Source organism: Lycorma delicatula, chromosome 8 (assembly GCF_047948215.1).
Source record: "Lycorma delicatula isolate Av1 chromosome 8, ASM4794821v1, whole genome shotgun sequence".
In the NCBI taxonomy this organism is placed as follows: domain Eukaryota; kingdom Metazoa; phylum Arthropoda; class Insecta; order Hemiptera; family Fulgoridae; genus Lycorma; species Lycorma delicatula.
The window spans coordinates 45,853,803-45,871,938 of NC_134462.1; the positions used below are offsets into that span (position 1 = coordinate 45,853,803).

Consider the following 18,136-nt stretch of genomic DNA (forward strand, 5'->3'; position numbering starts at 1 on the left):
CGAAAACCCTCTTCTTCTTTATATAATAGTACAGATGCATACTTAAAACCAAGAGCATGTGAAATAAAAAACAGTTATAATAAATGTAATCGTAGCTCTGCTTAATCATATTAACTTTATTGTTTGTTGTCAAAAATTGTTTAATAAAATCCATTCATGTGAGAACATTTCTTGTAAAAATACAAAGAGAGTGGCAGTCCTCCTCTTAGAAGTGCAGAACAGTGTAAAAAGGTTTACATTAATTTTTTTCTATGTACAGTCACCACCAAGTAATGGCAAGCTTAGATTGGCGATGATTACTACCCAAAGTATCATGCATCATGCTATTAAGAGATGACCAATCATGGTGCACCAATATTTCAGAGAACACAGTAGTATAGCAGTGACGTGCAGGCTAATTATCTAAGCTCACTGTTACTTATGGCGGCTACTGTACCAAAATGTTATTATGATTTACTCGTATAAATAATCTACATACATATTTTTTTTAAAGGAAGATGAGTTAGATGAAATAATAATTGAAAAATATATCAGACCCTTCCCAGAAATTGAAATTAACTCCAGCTGATATACATCAGCATATAACCAATTGCAGTGACTGGTCAGTTAAGATTTATGATAGAATTTTTTTGGAGAATGTTGAATTTAATAAAAAAATATTTTTCCATTCTGGATTATTAGTTTTCAGAACTTACTATAATCAATCCACATGTGCAGGTGCACTATTTTTATGTATTTGATATCTTAATATTTTCTTAGATTAATTTTTTCTGGTAGTCCTCTTTCAACGTCACATTTCTGTTTTTAGAAAATATGAATATATTTTTAGAAAGTATATATGTTTTTAAATGAACAAAGCATTGAACCAGACCATTTTTTATAAGAAAAAGATGGATTTTTCCATTGAAAAAGTCTTTGAGTCCATCTCTTAAACTACATTTATTCCTTATTTAATAATGAGCAGGTAAAAAATTTTTATTTAAAATCTTTAACCTTAATATTTGATAGTAGTGTATATATTTTTTTTATTAAAAATTCATTTGGCTATTTTCTGTTGAATTAGCTACTAATTCCGATAGACAATATTAGGTAGTTTAACATATTACTTTTCATGTATATAATTTTGTGTATTATTATGTATTTAACTGTCTCTAGATGTCAATTCAAATGAGCACATTCATTTCGGATCAGTTTCTGTTTCAGTCTAAAACTCAAAACAGATTATTTTTTGTTTACTGAACAGTCTGTAGTTTGTATTTTTACAAGGTTATGTAGAGCTATTTTAAAGTAAATAACTTAATTTTAAAAAGCTTCAAATTGAAATTATGCTAGGGATTTTTACTTATATGTTTACGTATCAGGTAAGTAGTAATGAAATTCCAGAAAGTCTTGCCCTGACAAATTCTTTCTCGCTCTGAAACCCATACTGCCATGTAGGGTGTGCACCTGCAAATAAAAATGTATTTTTGCATTGTAATATACAGTATTCTTACCTGCAGTTGTATTATTCACTGATTTGGCAATGAAAAAACCTTTTAGCTGTTGAGGTACCTTGTTTAAACCACTTCTTTAAATTCTCAAAGATCTGCTAATAAGATCAACAGGCTCTCCTTTTAATTTCTAAATAAACCAAAATTTCATTTCAGCTCCCACCATATTCATTGCCAGACCTATTATTAATACAGCTGTGATTATGATTTTCACTGTACTACAAAACCAGATAACGGTAAACAAATTACCAGCATCAAAACAGAAACTATATTATGTGGAATGACGTTAAATGAGGACTGCCTGTATCTCTTAACTATATTTCTTAATAAACTCTGCTAGACCTGCTTGCCACTCATACATTGCCTGTGAACACATCTTTTTAACCTTAATTTCCTTTTTCCAGCTGAATCCTGTCACATTTTTTTCTTGATGTAATGACCAACAATTTAATTTAGTCAAGACAAAAATCATACTGTTGAAAAAAGTTAAAAAAGTAATATTTATTTTAATTACAAAAAGTAAAATGACAATCATTGATAAAAATTGTTTTCAGACAACTATTTTTCCAGGTAACAGTGAACTTTTATTCTTTTTAATTAAATATAGTTTTTCTTCTTTTTTTCTTGAACAGGTCATAATTTCTTTGTCTTTGTTTTCCAGAGGAATACCCTGATAATCCATATTTTCACTTATGGATTTTTTCATTAGTTGTTAGTTCATGTTATGCATATACATGGGATATTAAAATGGACTGGGGTTTATTTGATAGCAAACCTGGTGATAATAAATTTCTTAGGGAAGAAATTGTATATTCATCTACTGTAAGTATTAATTATGTACAGTGTATTTTTTTATTAAACTATTAATTGAAATAGAAGAAAATCATGTTCAAATGCCCATTAAAAGTTTTTTTCCATGTATGTAAGCTTAAGTCTTGTTTGTTTGTGGAAATATATAGATTATGAAAAATGCTAAGCTTGAATGGGCTTAGCATTTTTGTCCATATATTATGAATGTTTATATGACAGATATGTTTTCTTTTTGAAAAGGCCAGCTACCTACCTGAACTAAGTGAAAAACTGTATTGCTTGATGTTTTTACTATCCCTAAGCATTTCAAAAAGTTAAATTTTGGGAATACATTAATTTTTAAAAAAATTTCTTAAATTAAGCCATGTAATAATGTTTCCTCATTTATTGAAAAAATATATGAGTTATTATGTTAGAATACATCTTTTTTTTTACAAAAATTAGAATGACTCAATCTTAATTACATGAAATTCTACATCCAAATGATCTTTTTGCAGCTGTTGCATTGCTCCTTCTTCAGTCAAATTGGTTACGGTGCAGATATAATAGTTTAAGAAAAATCTTCTGGAAGCACAATTCCATATATTTTAAAAGAAAGTTATTTTTTTCTTATTAGAATTTGTCATGCTGATCAGTAAATTAAAATATATTTGTTATATACTCTTAAAGTATTATTTTAAATTACAATTTTATTATCTACAACAAAAACATTTATCCAAATTCAATAAAATTGCATAAAAGCAAAGTTAAAAAAATAAATGTAGCTGCATAGATTAGCTTCAACAAAGGTTTATGTCATTCTAGTAGGAAACAGCTGATAAATACAAACAATTGTTCTGTTTTAAACAATACAAACTAATTATTTATTTTAATGTAATTACAGAAATAAAGTAATTTTTACTCCTTTACATTTTGATAGAAACAGTAAGAAGTTTGAGTTTTTCCACTTTTGTTTGTTTTTTTTTTTTTAGGCAGTTATAAAATTAATGAAAGTTTATAAGATTATTTAGGTCATAATATTTTGAATGAAAGAAAATTTAACAAATATTTGTTGCTTAATTTTATTATAACATTTAGAAGAAAATTATGATTGTACTGAAAGATGAATGGAAAATATAATTCGTTGTGATATAAAACTTGCAATTTTTGATAATTTCTATTGTTTGTTTATTTTAGAGTTACTACTATTTTGCAATTTTAGAAGATTTTGTTTTACGATTTGGATGGGTTCTTTCAATGTCATTAACGGAAATGGGTTATGTTCATGGTGATCTTATGGTTTCTATTCTCTCACCGCTGGAAGTTTTCAGGTTTGTTGACTTTTAAATTTATTGAAGTTTGTTACATTACATTCTATGAAAATCATTCCCAATGGAGCTTACATAATGGTTTCCATAACTTGCGAGTAAGAATAGTAGATCAAGATCTCTTTGTGAAGAATGAAATTTTGGGCCATAATTTTTCATAGTTTAAAAAAGGTCTGAAAAGTCATTAGTTCTCTCGAAAGAAAGATGTTAGTGGCCATGATGAAAATTAATTCTATATGCTTTGTGCAATGTGCTGATAATTTGTATATGGGTCATATGAAATTAATCATTATTCACAAATCCTTACTGCATACAAAGCCCAAGTACGTCTTTCCCTAGCTAACAGGGCAGTCATATGCCTACTTAGTCTGAGTTCTTATTGCGTTCTCTACGTTTGTAGTGTCTTGTTCATGATTAAAGTTGATAAAAAAAAATAAGAGAATGTTGTTTGTATTTGTATGTGGAGTAAGATCTGCGATTCAGTTTCTTAACGTAAGAAATATGTGACTGTGCAATATTCACCATCAAATTAAGGAAGTTTATAGAGATGTGATGGATGAATCATTAGTACAGCAGTCACACCAAAATTTTAATTCAGAAAGAGAACATGCATGATGATGAGCTAAATAGACAACCATTTTCTCGTAGATGATTTACCGTATCATGCTGATAAATCATCAAACAGCATGTGTCACGCTTGACGAAGTCAGTGAAAATTTTTTATTTGTTTCTCAGATGTTATCCATAAAATTGTTCCTGTAAATTTCAGATACAGAGAAATGTGTATTAGGGGGGTTCCTCACATGCTTAATGATAAAAAAGTGTTTGGTGAACAAAAAAAATAATATTGCTCCACTCCCATTTTTTAATTTTTTCAAAGGATGATGATTAATTCCTTACATTAATTGTGATGTGGGGCAAAATCTGATAAATAAAAAATAAAAATGGAAATTTAATAAATAATGAAATACCAGAATAAACAAAATGAAAAAAAAAATTAAATTAGATAAATCCACTTTTATTACATAGTGACTTATGTAGATTAAATCTGTTATATGTTTTTTTTTATTTTGTGTTTTTTACAGAAGGTTTGTATGGAATTTTTTTCGTTTGGAAAATGAACATTTAAATAACTGCGGTAAATTTCGTGCTGTAAGAGATATATCTGTTGCTCCAATGGATTCAAGTGATCAAACTCAAATACTTCATATGATGGATGAAGAAGATGGTGTTACAAATAGACATAAAAGAAAAAAACTTTACAATCCACCTCCACCATCTTCATCATCAAGTAATAAAAAGAATAGACTTCTTTTAGATACTACCGGTGAGTCAACTGATGAATTAGAAACATAAAAATTATTTACATCAGTTAGCCTAAAATTTTTGTTAGTACATCATCCATAAAGTTCCTGTATGGTTTTATTGGACTTAACAATTTGTGTATCAAAATGTTTGAATTATATAAAAAAGTTTTTTTTAATAATTTTTTCATTCAACATTTTTAAGCTGTTTGTTAAAATTGTTGAGAACTTAAGGAAACATTAAAATTTGTGTGTATGTGTGTGTATGATCTCTTGTAAATATATATAATCTGTGTGTTATACTACTTAATGTTACGGTGAACAGAGTATTATTAAATACGAATTGAACAATGTGATCTGTGATTTTAGACATTAATCATTCAGATTGATAGTGTGTTTCAGGCTTTATTAGTTATATAATTTTTTTTTTTTTTAATGTTCTATGTAATCAGTATTGAATTATTTGGATTCATAAAAATAATCTTTTCCTAAAAATATTTTAGTTTCATAAAAATATTTATATTCCTTTCTGTAAAATTCTTTAGAACTTAACACCTTAAAAAGTGTGAAAATGTAGCTTTGGTTTCAAAGAAATGTTTTCAGGTAAATGAAAAGTAAACTGTACAATACATCATGTATATATAAAGATTGAATTTCAGATAAGCACAAGCTATCTGTTCTAAGAGTCTGATTACTTGAAGAGTTCTGGTCTGAGCAACCACACTTATTAACGCTTTCATGCCCCTCCCAAAATCTTCATTATATTCTGTGTAATCTTTAAAATAACTATAAAATATAAGGTATTGTTACATTTAAGTATTGTATCATATAGACATATGATATTAGAATAAGAACATTAAACAGAAATTATAATATATTTTAAATTTTGAAATGTTTTTCTAATAGTTTACTTATTTATTCTACATTTAGAGCCACACTCTCTTTTATTATACATTGTATTTATATTTAAATACATAAATAGAGATAGAAATTATACTGATTGATAACATTATTCAAAACACATTTATTACAAATTGTTATAAAGTATTACATAACAATGACTAATGTGTATTACATATAATATATGTAATTAGAAATGGAAAAGCTCTAAAATCTGTAAACAATTAATTTTTATATTCATTGAACTTAGTAAACTTAATTGTTAAGTAACTTAACACTCCAGTGGACTAGGGGTAAAAGTTAACTTATCGATTAGGCAACATACTTGTTTAATAACCAAGATGTCACTCATGATACTACCACATTTCTGAAATAGTTCCAACCTTAAAATTGAAATTTAGTTCCAGCCTTGAAATTTGAATTCTTAATTGGGCACAAAATAAGAAAGAATTTCCTTAATTATTTTTACTTTGTGGATGGTTTATGATGCCGTTACTTAACAAAGTCTAAATCTTGGTTAGCTCATTAGCCTTATAAACAAAAATAATACCTTAAATGAAAATAAGAAAAAGTATAAATTTGTTTACTTTACCTAGTAATTGAAATTATTTATTGGATGTTGATAATTTTTTTTAATACACAATATTTGCATTGTAAATTTGTAAATTTTGTAAATTTCATCAGTTGAAACTGAAACTGAAACTGAAGTTGTAGCTGTAACAAGGGTACTTATGCCATAAAATGTTATTAGTTTACAAGGCAGCAAAAATTTCTCCATAATATATTCTTTTTTGTATAGCAACAGTCTCGTGAAAATATTTGAATAAAAAATTGTTTTATATGGAAAAATATTTTACCAACTTCAATTTTCTCAAGCATTAATCCCAAAAATATATAAATAGAAAACTATATTTTAGCTCTTTTATGAGAGAAGGTTAAATGAAGGTCCCTTGTTAAATGAAAGTCATTATTATAATTAGTCAGAAACATTGTCATTTTTCTTATTTTTAATAAAAAAACATTCAGTATGTCTATTAGCACTACCATTCATTATATGTTCAGTATTGTCGCATGTTCGCAGCTCAATCAGGATACTGAGAGATTAACAATTGAAAATGTTTATATGATTATAGATTATATTGGTTTAAGTAAAACAAAACAACATTACTAATAATGGCAATGATAATAATAGTAAATGACAATAAAAAATAAATAAAAGAAAGGTATTGTGGTCACAAGCACAATAATAATCAGAATAATGGTAATAATAATAATAGACAATAAAAAAACTCATAATAATAATAATTAGAATAATGACAATAATGGCAACAGTAAATAATAATATTAAATGTGAATAACAAACAAATAATCATAATGTCAGTAATAATAATAATAAACAGAGATTACATACAAAACAGAATTTAAAGTAATCATCAGGATTTATTCACAGATATATAAATAATGAAAACCAGAATTCAGTCCCATTGACAGAAGATATAGCACAACTGCTAGTCGTAACACTTTTAACCACTAGTCTTTTATCAATAATAATAGTACATTAAGACAAGTATAAAGTTCTTTAACTGCAAATACCTTAGCTGTTCACAAATAAAACAACCCTAACAGTTTATGAATGAAATTTAGTACATTATCTCTTTCACTTAGTCTTACAGTAGTAACTCACTGAACAATTTCTTGTTTTCATGTAGCAGGATTACTTGTGAGGTTACCTTAATTGCACTGACTTAATTCACTTTGAAATTCGCTCCTTCACTGACCGACCTCCTTGCAGAATATTCTTCTTGCAGACTGACATTGCATGCGTTCCATGACTCGTCACGGAACTGACATCATAAAGTCTCCTGTAGATTCATTTCGCAGTGCAGATTTTTAACTAGTCTTCTCAGGAGTATTTATGCCTATCCTCCTTATCTGCCGGACCAAGACCCTACTCAAAGCGTAAGAATGATCGACTGAGCCCTTTCGTTCTCATGCATTCCTAACCTTGGTCCAGTAACTTTTCTCACAGAATTAGCATCTGTCTAGTGTGTTAGTGGGCAATATTACAAAAGATGATTGTTAAACGGACCTGTTACCTTTGCTGAAAGGGTTTCTTTTATCCCCTTTCTGGATTTCTCCCTTTATTATATGTTTTACTACTTTCTTATTAATTGGCAGGAATCCATTACTTAGGTCTGCCATATTGGTCTTGTTACAGTATGTTCATTATATCTGAGTACTGCTATTACTTTATTTCAATAGATAACTGTTTATACAGCTCTAGTCTCTTGTATGGAAAAATACTTTGTAAAAGAAACCAACTTCAGTCTGTCAACCAGACAAAAAAATCTTTTTTAAACAATTCTATTTATTCACAATCGCAATGATCATTTTTCATTAAATCAACAGCAAAATTTTCATCTACCATAATTCCATCAGGATGGTTTTAGCAACAAATTCATAAAAAGCTTTGCTATCATTTTTAAAGCAAAGGGTATAAATATCTAATTTTTTATCACCTTTGCTTGTAATCATACCAGTGCTTGTTGTACAGAGTACTTCTGATGTCATTTGGACCATCTTTTGCCATTGGAATTTTCTCAAAAAAAGAACTCTCTGCTTCCCACTTGTACTTCAGCAACTGGTCATTCACAAGTTTGAATGGATAAGGATTAGCCCGATATGATTTAATGACATCCATATAGTTGCTCAGTCTCAGTCCCTCTTTTTCCTTTCAGTTGTATTTTTATGAGAGCAAAATTGCAGTCACAATGATAAAGAATGTCTGCAGACTGGGAACATCTGGTTGACCTACTTACAAAACGGGCTTGGAATTTAAGAACAAAACTTAATCATTGTGAAATTCTTACTCTGATTTCCCACAACTTCACATTATAATATGGCCTTAATATTTGGAAATTAAGGTCCTCAAATATATTCTAAATCTTTTGAATGAAATAAAATAAGAAGTAAACCTTTTTAATAAGGTCCTCTCTTGACTGTGGACTCCAGAAATGATTATATATATCCAAAGTATAAGTACTGGTAGTGAAAGTTAAAAACATTTAGCTGTAGATGTTTTGTAAAACTACTTGCTAATGGTATAGGAAGTTTCAGCTGTGCTAGTTTCTGAGCATAGTTAAATTCACACACATCATCATCTTAGGTCTTAGCTTTCAGTATGTAGTCTTCCTTTACTGAATCATGATTTTTAACTTATTACTTGTGCATTGTATATAATCTGTATGTCAAAACTATCTCAACAGGTCTTTTCAGAAATTACTTAAGTCTGATATTGGCTTTTTAATTAAACACTTAATTTTATAATCATATTAGTAATAGTTTGTTTCATAATAAGAGTCTTGCTGTGATATAGTGTTAAATGAAGATACTCATAATCTATGCTATAGACTTCAGATTATCTGCAGCTAACTTTGAATATTTCTGGTTCCCTTTATTGATAATTTGAATGATTTAATAAAAAAAAAAAACCAATAACTTTCTACATTGTACAACTTTTTTTATTGAATATAACTAACTGAATCTTATCTTTTGACTTTTTGCATCATAGTCCCATAAGATATCTTTTTCCAGAGAAGCATGCTTGTTCATACTAGCAGACAAAAATTTGTCCTGACTTTCTTTTAGCTGGCCATTATAGAATTAATTAGAAATTCTTTTCTTTTTGTTCAAAAAGCTCATAATTTGTAAAACATTTTTTTCACGATATTTTCTTTATCAACAGACTCATTGATTTGTTTTGCTCCGTTTTTGCCTTTACCTTAGTTCTTTTCTGTTGTGCTTAGTCATAAACATTAGCAACACAAACTAACTTCATAAACAGCTATAATAGACAAAAAAACAAGACTTGTCTTTGTGCTAACATGATTCCATCCAAGAATCCTATACAGCCGATAACATTAATAAAAAAAATTATTATACCAACTTAGCACATTAAAATTATAGCAGTCCCATTTTTATTTTATTTTAAAAAGGGGAATAGGGTGGTCAGTTGTCATAAATGGTAAATATTTCATATCTGAATGGTTGATGTCATACAGATAACATTAATAAAAAAAATTATTATACCAACTTAGCACATTAAAATTATAGCAGTCCCATTTTTATTTTATTTTAAAAAGGGGAATAGGGTGGTCAGTTGTCATAAATGGTAAATATTTCATATCTGAATGGTTGATGTCATACAGAGTAGTAAGAGTTTTTGCCCACGCCTCATATATCAGAGATTGAATATTATTTTTATACTAGTTATATTTGTTTTATTTTATATTTAATGTAAATTTTATGCAATTTATATCATACTATGTATTGTATCCTTTAAAATAATAATTGTAGCATTAAATGTTATACATTTATAAGTACAGTACATTATTAGTTATAAAATTAAGATTTTTCTGATAATAATTCTAACAATTCTGTATGTAATTTTATAAATAGTGTCTTATCCATTTATGGATTATTTTCGTAGACTTCAAAAGTAAATCAGATTTTCTTATATTAGTTAAATTAAACAAGCCTTTTTGTTAAAAAAAACTGCATTAACTATTACAAAAGTAGACAATTTTATTCAATGTTAAGAGATTGCTAAGGTCTTATTTTAATAGCTGTAACATTTTAAATTAGTGTCATCTTGGAAAAATTTTAAGTTTGCCCTTCAGTTTTTTCATAGTTTTTAAAAATACTTTAGTGGTCCCATACAGTTGTTTTTCTGTAGCAAGTTTTTCAGATTTTTAAAACTTTCTCTTCTGCAAAGTGGTGGTTGTAGTTCTCACTGAACTATCTATTTATTTATAGATGCTAATGTGTATAAATAAATCGATTAAAGATTATTAATAAATATAATACTATTAGAAAATGTAAGCAAATAAATTAATATTTTGTAATTCGATATTAGCCAAAAAAAATCACTTATTTGCATTGTACTACTGAACATACATAGCCCCATTATTTTTTACTGACATTGTATATTTTTGTTTTGTGACTTAATTTATGAGTTAAATGTTTAACGAAACATTTTTATATAAATTTATTTTTTCTGTCTATGTTTTACTTTATTAATACAGAAAAAAAATATTTTGAAATTCTGAACAAAAATGTGTACAAAGATTTTTATCTACTTTAGTTCAAGTTAGATAGATTTGCTTGTTTTCCTTTAATTATCATATAGATATATTGATCTAATTTTGTAAGACCCATTTCGTTTTCATCATTTTACATTTTAGTTTTCCTCTATAATTTAATATCTAAGAAAGCTTAGTTTCTCAAAGGTACTTGAAATGAATTTATTTGGTTTTATAAGACTGATATAGAACTGCACACCAAGTAAAATATCAATCTCAGAAGAATTGTTGAAACTTGATCAATTAAGAATAAATACTTAGGTAATTCTGAGTTATACCGAAGGACTCAGTTTGTAAATTCTCAGTTAGATTTTGTAATACTGCAGATTGTATTTCAAAGCTGTAAATTTAAGATTTTTATATTTTGACTGACAAGATGAATTATTGATACCTGATATCAGAAGGTTGTTTTGCCTTAACTTACGCACAAATTCAGATGTACAAAATTTTGCTACTACTGGAATCTAAGAGTATTCTACAAGTGATGTTATTCTGAAATTTATCCTTTGTGTTACATAAAGCAGTAAAAAAGGGTATTTCTGTTTATTTGTAATTTGAGAGCACAGTGTTTGTGTTTAATTTTCAAATCTGTTCTTTATAAATTAATGAACGATGTTTTTTTATACAAATTTTACAGACGTATTTACTGGGAATCTTATGATTGAGATGTATATTTAAAATCGCTTTTAACAGTCACATTTTCCAATAATTTTCTTCTGTTCTCAAGAAATTTGACTAATTTCTGAAAATTAGGAAATTGTATTAGAAATAATTATCAATCTTTCTTTTGGCAACCTAGATGTAATAGGGATCCATCTTGGAAGTTAGAAACTGTTACAGTAAATTCAAATACATTAATTAGTAAATTCATAGCTTTAAGTGAATTTACATATGAACAGATCTCATTAATAAAATGAAAGGTACTAGATGTAGACTCCGATTGAATTGAGTTAATATTAAATATATTATCTACATGATGAATGGCAATGACTAGGAGGTTATTATTATATCTATTTTTTAGTAAAGTTTTGGCTACTGAATAATTATTATTAGTAATGGGGGCATTTTTTACCATGTCAAAGACAGTACCTTTTAGCAAAGAATAATGGTAATATAGTTTATGGATATCAGGGAGATCAATTCTAAAATGAATCAAATCATTGAACATTGTAAAGTAACTTTGCCATTCAAGAATGTTTCCACTAAATTCTGGTAATTTGATTGGTGGCAATTGAATAGGATTAGCAAACACAATAATGTATTTCGATATGAATTTAGATTATCAGGAAAGTAAGGATTTAATAATGCCTTTAACCTGCATTCTTAATGTATATGTTATCCTCAATCTGGATTCTGTCATTAGTGAAATTTTCATTAGAATCTAATTCCTCGATTTTAGATCGTATTGAATCATATTTTAGCAACAACTCTTGCAAGTTCCTTAATTTGATTTTCACCAAATAACTATTTGTGGATTTGGACTAGCAGGGTTCTAACAGAACATAAAGCCATTTTGAGAAAATGCTTACTGAAGATTTGAATTACAGTATTATAAATATTGTTATGTCAATTTACAATTTTGTAGTGCATGTATATTACGTAACTATTCCACTGAACTAAGTATTCAAAGTTTTTAGAAAAATTGAGTTTTTCAAAAATTATAGGTGTTATTTGGTGGTTAGAACCTTGTACATATTTCTGTTCATGTTAATACAACAAGGTTGACAGTGACAACCTTGTTGCATTAAAGTCCATTATTGTTCCACTATAATTTCTTAGGTTACATTACATATCAGGTCATTAGCAAGAACTGTGGGAGACAGTCACAAATACTAATAGAAATCCCACTTTGTTATTTAACTTTGCAAGTAACATGCATAACAGACATTGCACTGAACATCAGACTGGATGTATGAAAAACTGTTAAAATGTATGAAAATGGACCCATAGGAAAAATATAAACTTATGAATAAGTAAGATTTTTTATCTTAAAGTTCTTCAAAAAATTAAATAAAACAAGCAGAGCAATTTGATAATTATATAAAAATAAATTTTAAGAATTAATAATCATTTAATTAACATGAAAAGTATAACCATACAAGTAAATAAGATCTGCAAAATTTCAATGCCATCAAAGTATCTATAAAAAATAAAAATGAAATGCAACAAAATTATTAAAAAATGAATGGAAACATTTCTACAATAACTATAAAAAATGTTCTGCAAACTAATTTAATGGCAATTAACAATGTTTTGCAATGCGCCCCATCAAGTAGAGGCATGAACTTAAATATTGAAAATTCCTTCATTTTAGCTAGACTTAGCTGATCATTATTGTTGTATTTCACAACCCTTGGTGTAGAGTATGATACCATATCTTGTCTTTTATTAGATTTTTGCCACAAAGTTTAATCTCTAGGTTTAATAGAACTCCTTACCAAGGTGTTGATATTAAATCTGTATAGCCTTACCAATTTACCTACCAAGGAAATTTTCTAGGTACTCCACCTTCCCAAATATTTAAAACGTTACAGAACATAGTTTCTAAAATGGAATTAATTGGAAATTAAGTTCTTTACTAACACTTGACTAACAGTATCACTAACATTTTTTTTTTTTTAATTCTTAAGAATCCTATTTGATAATAAAATTCTGATGTCCTCATTGCTTGTTCAGTATGGCTGTAAACATTGTTCACTTCTTGGATGCCCCATTGCCAGGAGTAGAATATTTCATGATGATAATAATAGATCCCAGACGAGGATGCTTCTTTTAACAAAAGCATCATTGCTCCTGGAATTATTTGATTCCAATTCTGCGAAACACAAATTACTCCATGTAATTTCTATGAATGGATTGGTCTTTCATTACCCGCTTTATTATATACACTACTAGCAATATTGTTGCCAGATCTTCCTCCAGTTGTTTCTACCCAACAGCACAGTATACATGTTTTTTATAATTTTTAAAAGGGAAGTAAGGGTTGTACATTGACAATCTAATGTAAATAATAAAAAAAAAACAGCTAATTTCTACTTGCAGGCATGTTATAACATTCTACAAATCAATATAGCAACATCTTTGTTTTTACGATCCTTTTCCCTTTCTGCCTTCATGTCATTTTTGTATTTCATATGAATTTCGTAATTCTCTTTAACAACTGGTAGGTTCGCAGTGCAGATCTGAATGACTTGCAAACATTGCATCTATCCTTTTTCAGCATAAGGAAGCAAGCTGTACTCCTTTATAAATATATTTCTATAAATACTGTCAGTAATTGGACTGTTAGGTTACTTTTTAAATAAAGAGTAAATTTTATTAATTCTCAGCATGCTGTCTAAGTATCAATTCTTTGTATTGGATCTGCACAATAATGAGGTTCAATCATTGGAAATGAATTGATTTGATCTCGAACTGTTGTTTCTCTTTTCTTATACAGATGTAGATTTATGAAGACCCCAGGTCAAATTTTGGAAGCCCACTGTTTTTATCAGCACTTAAATGAACGTTATAGATTGGCTTTTATGTAAAAAAAAAAATTTGCTCCACAACATTTCATCAGCTGTTGTACATTCACCCACTGAAAAATTCTCCTTGCACTTTCAACTGTATACTCGAACACTTCCTGTAAATGAGCAAATTTATCCTGAGCCAGTCTCCTTAAACAGTTTTTAAGAGTTTACATATTGCGATTTTGATGTTAGCTTTCAGTCCAATCATGAAAACAATAAAAAAGTAATTACTAAATGTACATATAAGCTTTCGAAAAATCACACTAATTCATAATGGAAGTTCTCATATTCGGCCCAATTAGGAAACCCATAGAAATGATGGGTTTAATGATAGATAGGATGATATCATGTAGGTAGAAAATTTTTATGTTAGTTGGCCATTGTAAGTTGGCCATTCACAAGCAGCGAGTCAATGTGGCAAGAGCCACATTGTCGGACTGTGTGGGAGTTTACCTGAGGGAAAAGACTTCTACCACACTGCTGTGTGAAGCTAACCTATAGATGTATATGGCTGACCACCAGCCAGTTAAGACTCCAAGCACTAATATAGTGGACAGGTACTTGCTGGCATTCAGCGACCTAGGCATGGCAGCAAATTGCTGTCTAGACGAAATAAAGTTTAATTTATGGATGTCATATGTATTTTTAGTAGTTGTCAGGGGCACCTACCCATTTTAGCAAATATATGACAAGTGAGCGGTTGGGACATGTAGCCAGTGGTCAATGGCACCACACTTAGTCTGCTCATGCTGTTAGGTAAGCTGTAGAACTTGGGATACTGGTCTTTAAACTGTTCAAGGCTCAGTTATACATTTTCATTATATTTGATTGAACTATTTTAAAATGACATTTTAATTTGCTTGGAAATACATACATTCTAGTCAAAACCTTAAAACATTATTACACACTAAGGGCACGCCTTGTTATTAAATTTCTGTTAAATTGTAAGACCATAATCTAACCCTTATCACACTTCCAGTATGCAATTAATTTACTCTTTTTTATCTCTGATTATTATGCAAATTATTTTTTGCATAATAATTATTTTTTGTATACAGTTCCTTAGCTTTTTTAGGAAATTCAAGACTGTACAAGTAGAATATTATAGAGCAATAAAGGCGTATGATGATTTAATGTGCGACCTCTAGGCAGATAATGTTGTTTAGATAACATACTCTGAAAATAAAATACAGGTGCAATATGGTTGATATGGATAACATTGAAAATATAGTCATGTTATTATTATAAGAAGGTAAATTATAATATATATTATTTAAACAAAACAAGCATATTTTTTCATGAGTTACAAAAAACTGAAAAACTCTTTCTTAAAACTTACTTTCAGAAAATATCAGCAGTATTAAAGCAAACATTACAGGTAAAAACAATTTTGTGGAAAACAATATTATTAGTATGACTAGAACTGAATTTTACCATTATTTTTCTAAGTTCTTAGCAATCTCATTTCATTTCATCATTATGAGTTTCTCTCTTTACTGTTATTTTTTTAATCTTTTTTAATCATTTTCGGGTTTATACTATTTTCAGGTTTGGGAAGTAGTAAAGAGGTTTACTATTGCCAAATTTAATTAAATATAGTTATTACATGATAGTATATATTCAAAAATCATATTGAACAAAATTACTATTGATATGTATGCATTTGTGTATGTAAGGTTTATTTTTAAGTAATTATACTAAAAAGCTCTTGTCATTAAATAGAAACATGTTAACAATTTTTTAAATAATTTTTAAATGAGATCTCATTGATATTAGGTTCAAACTTTTAGTAATATTATTAAATGTAAAACAGAGCTTAATGATTGGAAAGGATATAAAATTTATTTTATTAAATAAGGCAGTAATTTTTTTCTCATTAGTTACTATATTTTTTCCAATGCACATGTTTAAAAAAATAATATTATAGAAAAGCATGAAATCAAATTTAATTATTGCTAAATTTAACATTATACTGGCCTAATGACCATCAAGGGGGATTCATATTCCTGAAATGCATTGGTGTAACCATTAGCCAAGGTTTGGCTAAGACATCATATTCACCCACTTGTAGGCATTTTGCCATGCTCAAATAACTTAAAAAACTTTAAGTATTAAATTTTATTTTTTTTGTGTATTAAGTCTCACTCTTATTTCTGAGAAATCATTTATTAATATGATCTGCAATATGAGTGAATAATACTACTGCCAAATTGCCATATACATTTGTCTGCATAAGTTATTCTGCTTTAGAATCTTCCAATTGTTCTTCAGTTTTTTTGGCTGTTTTTAGCTTCAATAAGCTTCAGTTATTGTCACACCTTTACACACATATTATTATCAAAAAATTAAGTTGCGAACTTTATTTGAGGTTTTACTACAGAAAACTTACTGGGACATTTAGATATTCTTGTGCCGCATTACAGTTACAACTTAATGTCATTTTCATATATGTAAAACACTTAAAGATTAATCCCTGCAGTTAAAACTATGCTTAATTATGATATTATTTTCACGTTATGTGCATACATTTAAAGATGAGCAATAACTTTACAAAATCACATGACCATAACATGAATTTTTTTCAGATTAGCTTGAAAACGTTTTTATTACTGTTAATAGTGATTTTTTTTTCTTTTTTGATAGAGATACTACCACATGAATAGAATCAAACAAGAAAATTTAAGAACATTATTTATTCCAATAATCAAACTGGTAACTTAACCATCAATCTCTTGTTTTCTAATTTATGATAAAACAGTAATGTTTTATGTTTAAAAATTAAATCATATATTTGCAATATATATTACATCAAAAGTATTAAGTAATTGTTTGCTTATAGATTACAGTGCTTTTTATGAAATATGATGTTTTCAAATATTAGAATAATAACTGAAATTTTTAGAGTACAGAGAGATCTTATTTTAATTTTTCTAAAAGAATGTTATTTTAATGTTTTATATTTTTAAGTATGCAATTGTAGATATAAAGCTTTAATTTTTAAAGTGAAAAAATTTTTCTGACTATGATCAAGTAATAATTTTTTATTGTTTAGTAAATTCTATTAGCTAGGTGACCAAAGATGTAAAAAATCAGTAATGCTTTATTAATTTGTTTTTAAATGGACACTATTTATAAATGTATAATAAAACTGTTAGAGATTTAATTTATTCTTAATCTATTTTAGTATTTTGGCCTAAATATTATTTTGATTTGTATTCTGATTTTAAGAATTTTTTTAAGTAAATCTGCCATATATATATATATATATATACTAGTAGGTTTTTTTTTTAATGTTGTTAATCTATACAAGTACATAACAATCGCCCAGTATAGTGTAATTATTTCCTGTTAGGCTTTATACAACAGACTTTATTTAGTTTCTAAATATTATTGATTAATAATAATAATACATATAATATAAAAACCAGGGTCTACGTTACGAATGGCACATTAGATCCTAAACCTGTTGTCATTCACCTACTGTTGGGTGAAAGGTAACAGAAGTGGATTTACAGTAATACCAAACATGGACATATTAATACTTTTATGGGTAATATTTAACAAGTGATGTCCTGACTATGAACAATCTATAGATGTGTAGGATTATAAATCTCTAAAAACTTCTGAGCAGATGGGCCATGTATTCCAGAAAACTATGAATGATTATGACTC

At 27.9% G+C, this 18,136-nt stretch overlaps 1 protein-coding gene across 2 annotated transcripts in view; it reads left to right on the forward strand.

The window, feature by feature from the left end:
• LOC142328876 (solute carrier family 53 member 1-like) overlaps positions 1 to 17,402 on the forward strand; it is a 36,146-nt gene extending 18,744 nt beyond the window's left edge. Inside the window, exons 8-11 of one of the 2 annotated variants that reach the window (XM_075373009.1) lie at positions 2,152 to 2,312; positions 3,477 to 3,610; positions 4,693 to 4,934; positions 17,108 to 17,402. In XM_075373009.1, coding sequence (XP_075229124.1) covers positions 2,152 to 2,312; positions 3,477 to 3,610; positions 4,693 to 4,934; positions 17,108 to 17,127 — 557 coding nt within the window. In that variant the 3' untranslated portion in view covers positions 17,128 to 17,402. Of the gene's footprint in view, positions 1 to 2,151; positions 2,313 to 3,476; positions 3,611 to 4,692; positions 5,761 to 17,107 lie in introns of those variants that run through there. The other variant, XM_075373008.1, reaches the window with a different exon arrangement.
• Positions 17,403 to 18,136: the final 734 nt, after the last annotated feature.